The 13552-nt window shown below is 46.4% G+C and overlaps 3 protein-coding genes across 3 annotated transcripts; all 3 read left to right on the plus strand.

Annotated features, from left to right (window-relative positions):
- The first annotated feature begins 1449 nt into the window (after positions 1-1449).
- Positions 1450-2864, plus strand: V8C40DRAFT_1611 (uncharacterized protein). Its single transcript, XM_083211463.1, has 2 exons — positions 1450-1660; positions 1737-2864. The coding sequence occupies exons 1-2, from the start codon at positions 1621-1623 to the stop codon at positions 2828-2830; spliced, it is 1134 nt and encodes a 377-aa protein (XP_083078645.1). The 5' UTR covers positions 1450-1620; the 3' UTR covers positions 2831-2864.
- Positions 2865-8735: 5871 nt separating this feature from the next.
- On the plus strand, positions 8736-10126 carry V8C40DRAFT_279011 (uncharacterized protein; the record flags this gene model as incomplete). Its single annotated transcript, XM_083221149.1, has 3 exons — positions 8736-9029; positions 9093-9498; positions 9571-10126. The coding sequence occupies exons 1-3, from the start codon at positions 8996-8998 to the stop codon at positions 10124-10126; spliced, it is 996 nt and encodes a 331-aa protein (XP_083078646.1). The 5' UTR covers positions 8736-8995.
- A 1331-nt stretch (positions 10127-11457) lies between these two features.
- Positions 11458-13100, plus strand: V8C40DRAFT_228852 (uncharacterized protein). The gene is made up of 2 exons (XM_083212359.1): positions 11458-11751; positions 11839-13100. Exons 1-2 carry the CDS (start codon positions 11667-11669, stop codon positions 13017-13019), a joined length of 1266 nt encoding a protein of 421 aa, XP_083078647.1. The 5' UTR covers positions 11458-11666; the 3' UTR covers positions 13020-13100.
- The last annotated feature ends 452 nt before the right edge of the window (positions 13101-13552 follow it).

Below are 13552 nucleotides of genomic sequence, written 5' to 3' on the forward strand. Positions count from 1 at the left end.
GATGCAGCGTAACCCCAGACAAAAAAAAACATGCGTGCTGCACGAGGCTCCTGATTTGATTGCCAGTTAAAGCAACAACCAGCTGTAGGCGATGCCAGTGATGTTAATTACGTGCTGCCAGCGCACGGCTATGGAGAGAGTAGAGATGCCTATATTGCTAGACGTCTATTGGATGGGGTGTTCCCTCCCGTTCCCTCCCGTCCCGTCCCGTTCACTACGAAGTACTAGTCAGGTATTTATCCGCCTATTGTGAGGAGAGCAAATTGATGTACACGTAGGAGGCTCAAGAAGATGCGTCAGCATATTATTATCTGTAATCTAGTAGTTCCATGTCGGTCGGTGAATCAAAAATAGAGATAATCTCGATGTTGGCCATTTTTAACCTCGGCGGCTGCACGAATACCGAGATTTAGCAGCTGGGGAAGCGTGTTGTCTAAGACAGCGATCGCTGGCTCTTACTTCAGTAGTCTCCCGCTAGGAAACTTCCCCGGTGTCAGTGTCAAGATACCCGAATACGATCTTCCCTGTCGGAGAAAATACTCCCTAGGGCTGATCATTTTCACAAAAAGCATTATCAGTGGGAAAACGTGATTAACAAAGAAGCTCGGCTAGAAAGCTACCCAGTCTGGTAATAATGGAGGGCAGTGTGGTTCGCAAGGCTCCGTCTTCTAAAGAGTGCAAAAGAGACAGCCATGGTGTACTATTACGCGAGAAAAGGCGAGCGCGAGAACAAACATATGCAAAGCACAATAGATTCAGCTTTTGCATGCATTTGCGTCATAGGATGACATATCATGGAAGTGATTGGCGTGATATGGCCTGAGGTCGCTACGGTGCCTGTTACCCCATGCAGATGCAGGTCTAGATAGGAATGGCAAGCGACGGACCGGTGTAGTAAATATGACCATTGTCAACAAAATGACTGGCGTATTGTAAGGGTGTAGCCAGGGTTGCAAAGCAAAGATTGGTTCGTCCACGTAGGAAAAAACGTGCCCGCGAACCATCAATCGCGACTCAAATGGCATGCCGAAGCGACGAGGCCCGCATCGTCGCCCAATGGCAGGCAGACACTTCAGAATCAATCCTCGCGCGGATGCTCGCCGGTGCATGATTAAGCGAAATCACTGACATGGCGCGTGTTCCTGCAGGTCTTCGTACGTCGTCCATTATCAATATCTACTTGCGAGAATGGGTGTTGCTGAGCGGGCACCAGAGTATCTTAGTTAGGAAGTAGACATGGACAATGCCCGAACAACCCACCGGGCTAGAGGAACAGGATCGTGAATTCCATCATCTTACATACCTAGGTAGGCACAGAAATTATTGACCAGTCATAATGGTCTCACGGTTAAACCCATCTGACCTCCACGTACGGAGTCATGAATAAATAAGGCGAAATGGTTTCCCCAGCCTCAATCATGTCCGGGTCGTTCCTTATCGCGCATCACCACCATTCTCTTCTATCTTGACTATATGGCCCCAAGGTCCCCGACAGACCAAGGACCGACTGACAAAAGAACATAACGCCTCACTCCAGTACGCTGTTGCTCCATCCACTCCAACCTAGTTCAATTCAATTGGCCACAGCTAAGCAGTGCGAGAGCCTCCAATTCGGCCCCAATGATGAGTCTAATGATGGTGGGAACGGCTGGTATGACGAGTATATCCCTCTCTTCATCCGTGATGGTGTTTGATGGCGAGTGTCAGTTAACCCTCTGCTAATCAAACATTTACAGACACTATGCGAGATACCTCTGAGCCATGGGTCTTGGTTAATTACCAGGCTAATGGCAGTCACGATGACATTGGGAAAGGCTACAACAGCGTGCTATCCCGTGAAGCCAGTTGCTCATCCTCCGGCGAGGAGATGAGCGTTTCGACTCATGCTATTGATCACGGCGATGCATCGACTGACACGACTAATGTCACAGACCTCAGCACTGACGATGGAAACATTGAACATGGCGACAACAACGCATGTAACGCCGCCATTGGACACACCCTCCTACTCCCTTGGCTTACTCACACTGAAAGCCCGCTACGCTACGACCTAGAATTAAAGATTGACTATGGAGAAAAAGACGAAGCTGGGGATGAAGTTGAAACCACTTGGTCTAGTACCAAGTCTGGTGTCACCAACACGGCTGCAGCTCGTACCAAACGCAAATGTGCTACACAGCCACATGTGTGTGCTGCAGTGCGTGTTGGGTGGGACAGTCAAATACTCCGCTGGTGCAAGGGATCTGAACTTACTTACCTCATTTGTGAAGAAAGCTTCCCTTCAAAGGACTCGGCCATGGCTGCGAAAGACGCTATGAAGGCAGCGATTGCGAGATGGAAGGGCGAGGGCGCGTCCTTTAAGGAAGTTAAGCGTTATGAACCCGCCGCATTTGCCGTCGTTTACGACCATCGCCAGAGAAGTGATTACCTCGCCTACGCCTTCTTCCCGAGAGCGGAACCGGGCGAATTGCTCTTGTACCCACGAATCTTTGCCGGGGACAACGGAAAATACCTAGCCAACATCTTGAGCCATGAAATTGGCCACGTTCTGGGTCTCCGACACGAATTTGCCCATAAAAAAGAAGCGGATGTCCCTTCTGTTCGTTTTGGAAGCGAGGATCCTCAGTCAGTTATGGAATATCACGACGACCTGAGCAAACTTCAAGTCACCAAAAAAGATCTCGAAGGGTTAAAGCAGCTTTATGCATACGACCAACCGGTGTACCAAGGGCTGCCGGTGATCGATGTCTCTCCAAAGCCGGGCACTTTCAGCGAACGCAGCAGCGCCAATTATGAAGCGAAGAAACTGAACCGCCGGCTCTCTTGCTGAATTTTATTGTGAAGACTATTGATCATGGATTTCTTATTTATCTCACCGCAGCGCTTGGATCTTGCGTGGATTAGGCGGTCGCTGCATAGCATGCATACTAACTTGCCCACAAGCAAATTGGAATGGCTAAGACAACAGCGCTATATCCACTTTATGCTACTTAGATTGTCTAATCTCTCGTTTTTATATCTAGTCACAGTTTCATGTTTTGATATATTAGTCGAACACAAGGTATTGGGTCGACATCCCGAGATGGATTCACAAGGATAGGTACACCATGTTAGTGCCTTGGTGGTCCAAGAATTTTAGCTCTTCCGCTTTTTTTCTTTCCTCTTTCTCTTTTCACTTCTTAGTTTATTTTATATAAAGACTTTTATTCATCAGTTGCCTATTCGCTCATGGCTTTCGATCAATTGGAACCATTGTAACACCAGCTTATCGTTCATGTTCCTTGTTTCTCTTTCTCATCTATTTAAGGAAGAGCAAATTTTATTTCCTTTGATACCCATAGCAGAAAGCTAGGCTATAAAAGAATTCTAAGACAGGCAGTATCACGGTTATCAGAAAAGATGAGGACGAGCATAAATGCCATATGTTACGACTCTGAGACTACCGTGTATAACGATGGGGAAACCCACATGACACGAAATCGAAATCTTCGAGAAACCACATGAAGAAGAGACCATCAAGCGAGTTGAGAGACGAATGGCAGAGGCAGAAGAGAATGAATGGTGCCGCAGATAGAATGGGAATAGTGCCGACACATGGATAGGGCGCCCCGAGGGGAAGGCAGAAACTTGAGGGCATGCGTATCTCCAGGCGCTAACTGCAAGAAACCATAACAACAAAACCCTCGCCCGTGGCTGTATCGCCCCTGGCTCACTAGTGATGTTCGCTGTGAGCTGAGCTTGAGCACTACTGTACCTACTTGTCCTCGTATGAGTACGTGTCGCACATGCGCAACAACGGATGCCCAATTTCATCCATGGATGTAAGTAAGGCTGGCCCGCAGTGGGGTTGCGGGCACGTTGGCGGAGCTTACTACGGAGTACGAGTACTCCCACACTACCTCCATAGTACTGGTGTTCAGCCCGCGGAAACCAAGCCGGCATGGCTCAAACATTTCTCAGGACTAACAAGCTCGAATTCAAGGGTGGTACCGGGCGGGACCATGTTAACCTTGAGTCACTGACTACCTAGAACTCATAGTCATAAAAGAAACAGAATCTGTTGTTAAAGGCCATATTTTCTAGTTGTCGTTTGAGTTCAGGTATAGTCTCCTCTAAAATTCAGCGACCGGACACACACAAGATGAAATTCCGGCACGGTACTTGAAGTCGCCAAGCGCCACATAAGGGCATCTATCTGTATCTGACCCAAGGCAGTACCTCTTACCTGATACCTGTATACACTTACTTGGGAGCATTGGGGCACTCCATAAGTGCTTACAGACGTCTGGGACGTAAATCCAAGCATCTCGTACTTGCTGGGCATGTAATGGATTAGAAGGTAGCCCGGCGTAAGACGGCAACCTCTAGGCTCTCAATGCTGTAAGTCCCAACCTCCCCTGCATATATGGGCCACTTGGGGATAAATCAACGGCCGATCTTGAGTTCTAATTCGACCATTGCTTAATCTAGACGTGGACACGAAAGACCTCATAAATTTCATGAAGTTTCCTACGCTAATGTCAGTACATCCCCACAGGGGTTGAGCAACGCTAAAGTCAGTACATCCCCACAGGGGTTGAGCAACGCTAAAGTCAGTACATCCCCACAGGGATTAAGCACACAACATTTGAAGCTAACGCCGGTCCCCCTCCCCACGGATATGCCAGCACCAATTCCTCTCTATCAAAGATCCACGGTTACAGCACCAGCTCTAAGTTTCCTTCAAGGTGCCTTTAGTCAACGCTAATATCAACACCTCTCCAGAACGCTAATGCACGTTCCTCTGTACAGGGATCAGTATGTCAAGCCACCGCTACTGCACGTTCCTCTGTACAGGGATCAGTATGTCAAGCCACCGCTACTGCATGTTCCTCTGTACAGGGATCAGTATGTCAAGCCACCGCTACTGCATGTTCCTCTGTACAGGGATCAGTATGTCAAGCCACCGCTAAAGTCGATTTCTCTGTCAGAGGTCCACGGGTACCTCAAATCGACAGCACCAGCTCTTTTCTTCAAGAGTATCTTAAGTCGACTCTAATGCCAGTAGTAACTCTGAAGAAGGGGTATCTCAGAACGCTAATGCCGGTTCCTTCCCACAGGGATTGAGCACAAGCTAATGCCAATACCTCCCCACAGGGGTTGAGCACAAGCTAATGCCAGTACCTCCCCACAGGGGTCTTCAAGTCGACCGCCAACATTAATGACGGCACAGCAGAGTCTCGAGCTGATCTAAAAAAATTTTCCCTTTTGGTAAATGATGGAGGATAATAGAGAGCGGGTATAAGAGGAAGAAGCAGTACCAAGATGAGCAATACATCGACTGCTTCTCAACGAACATCGCCATACAGCCCTTCTCTCTTGCTTCCCCGGCCTAAGCACTCTTTCTGAATCTGGAACCGTTATTTCTGTACTGCATAAAGTAGAGTCAACTACCAAGAACTTCAACTCTGTTTGCTTTTCAAGTTGTTGCTCTTCCAGGGTCACGTTGCTGTAGCCTCGCTAGCTGGAGATGACAAAGCCAAAGTCTGCCCACCCTACCCTCTCTGCAGGCAAGTCCATGTTTACATTTATCCTACGTTATTATATGAGTGCTCTATCTGACTGTCTGTGTACCTGTTATAGAGGATACCCCAACTCAACCGCCTTCTGCTAAATTATGTAGCACGCATAATAACCATGGCGTGGTACCGCTCCATGAAACTAATTGCAAATCTTCAAAGGAGGGTACGACTCGCTGGATTAATCATGGAGGTGCATTGAAGGATGTCACAGTCACAAAAAATTGCAGCCAAAAACCTCCACGTTGCTGAGAGCCACTTCGGCGAAGAAGGTCGCAAAGTCAATAACTGGGGCCCTGGACTTATCTACGATACTGCTCGTTCTTCATCGCCGGCTCATGATTGCACGCTGCCCCTCCTTGGCCTTGACCCGGAGATAATTAATGGCAGGAACCAAGATGAGATGTTGGAGTCGGAACGGAAATTAGCGACAACCCCGCAGCCAGACGCATTCGCCAGACATTCAGCTTCTTATACGTACCTTAACAAAAGCCAAATATAATTGCACTATCCAGACATATGTTGTAGCAAAGTGCGCATTAGGCGTGGCGGGTATATACTAGGTATGCTAGCGCAGGGATTCTGTTTTAGCCATCTTATAAATGATATAAGTTTTCTATTCTCTGCCAACGCTTTACATGTACAAGTAATAAAACGAGCAGTTTATGTATGGAAGGATAAGTGTCAGTAACTTTAGAGAAAATACCTGTTATTGCTATCTCCCCTTAGTATAGTAATTACCGATATAGGCATTATCAGCTGTTATTATTGTAGAAGTACTGTGGTACACCTGCTCCTTTTTCCTAGGCGGATCGCCGGGCGGATTGTTTGTGTACGAGTTAATCCTCCCTCTAATGGTATGTATCTCGTATATATATTGGCCCACGAAATAACCATCGTATTTGCATTTTGATAAGTTTGCAGGAATACGTCATTCTACGTCGAGATGTAATGCAGGGTCTAAGTTACTGCATCTTTCACTTATGACTTAGGTGCCTTTATTAAAAGCCCACAACCGCCTCAATGCGCTTGCGAATTCACTTGCAAATGGCATAAAAGTAAATCCGAGTAGATATGTAGAAATTTGGAAAATTTTCTGTTATTATTTACTTTAATATCATTTATTTATTTCTGTTCTCGAAAACAAACCCCCTCCCTATGAAGGTAACTTTTGCTTACTGTCCCAGGAGCTTCGAATCGTTCAATTGCTCTTTGTTAACGCGATATGCCTGCCTTAAAGATGTAGAGATTTACAAAATCTGCATGCATCAGCTTATATTTTCGACTTCTGCCGAGCAAGTGACGGAAAGTACTCGCGTCCTTCGAAACACACTAGGTTTGCGGTATCGCCATACCACCCTCATGCCACAATGAACGCTGGCCTACTAAGGTTATTCTCCGCAGCTTCCATCGTTCTAATTTTAAGCCTCAATCGTTTCCCCATCCACTAGGACTCCGCTAATGTTGGGGCGATTTGCGCTCCAGGGCTATTGTTCCTGGATTTTATCTACAGGTACGGAGCAACGATATAGATCTACCTAACGAGTTGGGGTCTGTGATCGCCACGCGGAGTCTCATCCCGATGCTAAGAAGATTGCAATCGTGGCCCAACTCGGCAATGCTGTGCATTGGTGTCTGAGTGGGAACAATGCGAACACAAGTCACGCAAAGGGTACACCCTGGCGATCAGAGAGAAACGAAACCCACTGGCGATTTTAGATGTCTCTCCAAAGCCGGGCACTTTCAGAGAACGCAGCAGGGCGAATTGTGTAGCGAAGAAACTGAACCGCTGGCTCTCTTGCTGAACTTTGCTCAAGAAAGTGCTAAGCATGAGTTTCTTGTCTGCCTATCCTGCAATGAGTTTTGGATATTGCGTCAAATAAGCTGTCGCAGGCATAGCATGTGCACTAACTTGTCGGATTTGCTTTGGGAGTTGTTAATACAACAGTGCTATATTCCCTTTCTGTTCTTTATTTTATTTCATCTTCCCTTTTACTATGTAGATGCAGAATTTGAAGTCGACGTCTAGGCGAGGATGTGCAAGGATGCACATGGACATCGAAGTGACTGCTTTTGTGGTTATAAAAAGAAACTCCAACTTTCTTCTTTATTATTAGGTCATTACATGAACTAAGTTGTCACTTTGAACTTAGAATAACTGGAACCATTATAACATCATATCACCGCTGATGTTTCTTTATTCTCCATCCCTTTTCACTTATCTTCTCTTCTCTTTAAAAGAGGGGTGCGCCATTCCTAAAGTCATCCCTATAAAGCTGATTCTCATTAGATAGAAGAGGCCAAAGACATAGAGTATAATAGGTATCGTGGTCGCAGCATTCTTAGTGGTATCCCTACAAAGCTGGATCTCATCAGATGGAAAAAGCCTGAAACATGTAGTATGACGGTTATTGGAGAAGGCAAGGACGAACAGAAATGCTCCACGATTAGGCTGAGGGCCTTGGCATGCATAACGAAGGAAGAGGCCACGAGACACAAAAAGGATATCTTTAAAGCAGACAAATCCCTTGGAAAGCCGTAAGATGAAGAGACTATTAAGCGGATTGGGGAACGAATAGTAGAGGCAGAGAGGTATAAATAGTTTTGCAGATAGAATGAGAATTGTGCTGACAGTTTATTAGAGCGTCCGAGAAAGTGGAAGTTGGAGAGCACGCACGCCTCTATACATTTCTGAACGTAAAACTAGAATCCTGATCCGTGGCAGTATCATCCGTGGTGCTCGCTGTGGAACGAGCTTGAAGAGTACGTGTATACGCGCGGCAATGAGGCAATACCGAATTCGCTGCTAGCACTGCTGTTTCACAGTGGGATCTCGGGGCATGCAGCCATTCATGTAGGTGCATGCACATAGGACCATACTCTAGGGCAGCATATTACTCCAATCCTCTGAGCCATGCCGGAGTGTTGTACAAAAGACCTTGGGTCAACCCGATAACGCAAAGATTTTGGTACGGTACTAAGGTACTCAGCCTCTCCTTCTGCAGGTTTTCCTTCGAAACGGCAAAGGCACTGACGTCGCAGTCTACACTGCGGTTTATTTATTGGGCAAAGCTACATGTCAAGAAGTGCGCTGATTGGCGCTGTATGCTGCCCCGACTGGGTCGGCATGCATGTGCAGCGGCCCGCATTCATAGCGGTCGCGCATCCTTGCTATGTCCTTGTAAATGATGTCTGCAGGTATAAGATGCAATATTCTAGCTCCTTCTCAAAGGACATCAACATTAACATCCAGCATCTTCTTCCTGGACTCAAATATTTTGAGCTTTCTAGCTAAATCTGGACTCGAAGTATAGTCAACCAACAACGGCAAGACGACTTTTCTCTACGGCCCTGTTTGCCTTGTTCGGCCAAACACGAAGATAGTTGCCACCTATATATACGGCTGGGTCCCCAGTCTATTTGGGGTGCCGAAAATAATGTCGACCTATCTGAATGATGTCTGCCTTATGGGTACGTTCCTGTCTGTCTTATTCTTGGGAGTGTCGTGGCTGATTGTCTGTGTACCTGATATAGAGGATACCCCAACTCAACCGGCTTCTGCCGAAATCTGTAGCACGCACATCAATGACCATGGCGCACCGCTTAATGAAGCATACTGTTCATACCCGGAGGAGGATATGAGTGACTCGATCCCTAGCCTTGCTCATAGTGATGCTTCCACTGTCGCGTCTATCATCAAAAGATTTGGTGCTGAAGATGGCAACATTGGCGAAGGCAATAGCAAAGCGTGTAAGGAGACGTCCAACGACAGATGCTCCCTTCTTGGGCTCTCCGGGTCTGTGGACGACAAAGAGCTCTTCCGCCATGACAATAGCTTGGAACTAGATGATGATGGAGATCAAGCGGAAGGTGTCTTTGGGGCTACCAAACCCGATGATTCCGCTACAATCACCCAGGTTTCCAAGCTCCTTCACAAAATGTGTGCCACTCAAGCACGCGCATGTGCTGAAGTGCGCATTGGTTTCGGGAGCCAAATATCACGCTAGCGCAGAGGCTCTAAACTTAGCTACGTCATCTGCGAAGAGAGCTTCCCGACAGAGAACTCAGCGATATTAGTAAAAGCTGCGATGAGAACAGCCATTTCTATGTGGAAAGGCATTGGCGTACAGTTTAGGCAAGTTGATCGCCATGATCAAGTTACATTTGCTGTTGTTTACGAAGACCTAAGCGAAGGTGTTTATGCTGTCTCTTTCTTCCCACGGGCTTCAGGAGGCAAGTTGGTCTTATTCGAGCCAAGCCTGACCAACACTGATTACCTACCCAATATCTTGGCCCATGAAATTGGTCATATTTTAGGCCTCAGACATGAGTTTGCTCATAAGAGAGAACCTGAACCTTCTATTCTTATTGGATCCGAGAACACCAACTCAGTGATGAACTACTTTGACCAGTTGAGCGAATACCGAGTTACTGAACAAGATCTCCAAGAGTTGGAACAATTTTATGCATATGATGAAGGAGAGCTGTCAATCTCTGACATCGATCCAAAAGTAAGATCCTTTACTAAGGCAGTCCGGCGAAGAGATGTCATCGCGAGCCCTTACTGAACTTTGCTAACAAGAATGACAGACAAGGACTTTCTCTCCAATTTCTAATAGCGACCATGTGTCTGCAGTTAATTCAGCCGCTGTTAGCGCAACACACGTCTCAAATTGCCCATTTTTGAATCACCTGGCCGTCAAGCCTACGATGTTATACAGAACCTGTATCCTTATCTTTATTTTCTTCACGCTATTTATGCTTTTCATATTCTTTGTCACATTGATCCTTATCTTGTTTGTTCACCTACATTGAACTGTCTTCCCTTTTGTTTTCCCGTTTCTTCTTCTTCTTTAAGGTGTTTCAGCTGGCGCTTGATCCAGGAAAGTTTTGGACAAGATAACGAATAGATGGTGGTATCTGGACTATGAGTTTTTGGGCAGTCTGCTCTCCAGAGAATCCTGTTCTTATAAGTCAACGAATTTACGATATTACGACTCAATAAAAAAATGTCGGTGGAAAATGCTGATTACCGGTTCATGCTTAGGTGAAAGATCGCAGGCCGTTGTAATAGAATATTATAGAGGCCGCTGCAATCCACAAGCTTTGCATTAAAGCAGTTGAGCGCTCAGTAATGTAAATGCACTTTCAGCGTTTATTGTGTGCCTGGCTTTTTACCTAGGCTTACTTATCTCCCCGTTGCTCTGGAGCCGTCCATGGCGACAGTTGATGGTGCCTTCAACCAATCGCGGTCGTTTGAACTGAAAGATTACATACTTTCACCTGTCTATTTGTCACGCTCGTGGAGCGGCGGGCGAATCGATCGGGACTATCACCAAAGCCACGAGCGTAGGTTTGGTGAAAAATAAGTATAGAGTATTATACACTTTTCGTGGTATTTAGCTGTACAACTACATTGAGAGCCTAAGTATTCGTAAGAGGTCTGAGGTTTGTGGTCTATTTGTTGTGGATTGTGCAAAAAAAAAAAAAAAAGTACCCGAATCCGATCTTTCTTAGTCTATATCAAGCAATCCGATTGTCTTGTTAAACATACTCCTCTGGGCCGACCAGTTTTATAAGACAAGTGTGAATACATATTAACGAAACGTCCTGGCTAGGTTGAAAGCTGATCTGGTAGATATGGCAGTTTTGGATGTGAGAACGAACGGGGGAGAATCGGGCGACTGGGAACCAAAACAGTGGCTCAAGCTACAGATGTAATTAAGCATTTAAGCACATACTAGCAGTCACAGCCAACAGAATTGGCCAATGACGATGAGGACGCCACGTGTGACCGACAGATCCACCTGAGCACAAATGAAGCTCCACACTCGCTTAAGAGCCCTGGTCGAACAGCGCGATCGTGATGTGCGGCTGCAGCTATTGCCGGGCTCCATCCAATTCTTTTACAATCTTCAGCCACAGTAGAAGAGGATATAAGAAGAGATGCTCGCCCAAGTGAACAATGTTCTGGCGTTTCGCACTGCAACTCACCCAGCATTGACTCATATCTTGCTTATGCAAGTCTGGGCCTTTTCATACTTTAAAAGTCGGTTGACATGAAAAGACGACTTCAGTGCCAACTGCTCGTTCCTAATATAGCCCAACATGATTCGACGCGCGACAAGCAAGCTACACATTGTGGGGATCTCCAAGCCATATTTTATAAAGGAAGCAGTAGCGGCACCCCCCAGTATGGGAATTATATTTCTTTTCTTGCTTGCGATAAAGTTTGCTGTATCGGTCAGATCATGTGCTAAACAGATGCTTGTATTATCAGGACATACCACGTCTATATACCCTTCTGTTCAAAGCTTCACCATTGGCATCGACGATGATGTCTCACACTCTAATGCCAGTCGCTCATCTTTTGAGAGAGGCAGGGATGTCATGACCCCCGTGAATGATCATAACGCCGGCTCAAGTGATGTGATGAGCTTCACAACCCTCGATGATGAGAGTGACAACGTCGGTCAACACAGCTGTGGACAATACATGGACGCTTTTGGGACAGTATCCACCTCCGATTGCCGTACATTATCGTTTCATTCAGATATGCCGCGCCATTACGGCTCTGCTTCGCAGATGGAGAATGGCCGAGGCCAAGAGAGAGACTCCTCAATGAGCACCGAGACTGGTGTTGCCGCCGCAGCTACATTTCTTCGCCAGAATGCTGTCCCTCTTCACACAGCAGTGACTAAATATAGATGTGCCACCGAGACATACGGATGTGCCGAAGTACGTGTTGGGCAAGGAGACCATATATCACGCTGGCTCAGAGGTTCCGTTCTCACCTATACAGTTGATGCCAAGAGTTTCCCGACATTTGCCGAAGCAATTCAGGTAAAAGCAGCGATGCAAGAAGCAATTAGTATGTGGAGGGGCATTGGTGCGCGCTTTAGCTTTGAGGACCTGGAATTTAATAACAACAGTTCAGCCACCTTCGTCGTGAGGTATGACGGCCGCAGATGCAGCAATACCTATGCCATTTCTTTCTTCCCAGATGAAGTGCCGGGCGAATTGCGCGTGTACAATCTGGCACTTTCCAATGCCACTCATCTCTCCAATATCTTGGCCCACGAAATTGGTCATATTTTAGGACTTCGTCATGAGTTTGCCGATAAAAACCACAAAGAGGGAAGAAAACTCCGCTGTGTCCTTTTCGGAAAGAAGAACCCCCGGTCAATCATGGACTATTATGAAGACCCAGGACAACTGCAAGTCAGTGAGCAAGATATCAGAGAGTTGAAAGGGTTTTATGAATGCAATGAAGAAAGTTATGACGGGCTACCGATATACGACTACGATCCTGCTTCAGGCAAACGCGTTTCTCGCGGAGAGACTCGTTGCAGCCACGCAATGAAGAAGTCGGGTCGCAAGTTCTCTTGCCGCAGTACGCTGAGAAAATTGGACTCAATTATCTTTGCAACTTTTCACGACACCAAACCGGCCACCGTTTAACACCTTTGACTATGCCAGCATGCCGCTTGTTTTCTTCCAACAATTAGCCTGCCAGCGCCATGGTATTTTGCAAAGCGACACCTTGGTATTTATGCATGTTGGATTTTGTCATTCTTTTGGAGAATTACTTCTTAAATTCCCCTTTGTATCGTCGCTGCTTTGTCATCTTTTGTTTCTTTCTCGGTCTTGGAAATTTGGGATTACAGTTATCTTAGGGAATATGGGTTAGCAATCTTTTCGAGTTAGAATTGAGCTATAGATTAGGTAGATTAGGCACACGCATTATGGACTCATGGTTTGACTTACATTGTAACGACAATTCTCCGTATGGCATGCGCTTTAAAATTGTGGCAGATTGACGTGCATAAATAGACATGGGCAACTGTCTTCGAACCGATTGGTTCACAGGCTATCAAGAACTCTGGTCATGCTGTTTAAGCTTTTATTCAACCTTTGTCAAAACCCCTTTCGATGGATGCGGACAGGCGTCGGAGTTATACAGGCGGAATTGTAAGCAGACCAGCTCACACAAG

This window comes from Trichoderma camerunense (genome assembly GCF_050948025.1).
Source record: "Trichoderma camerunense strain CBS 138272 chromosome Unknown V8C40scaffold_1, whole genome shotgun sequence".
Taxonomy (NCBI): domain Eukaryota; kingdom Fungi; phylum Ascomycota; class Sordariomycetes; order Hypocreales; family Hypocreaceae; genus Trichoderma; species Trichoderma camerunense.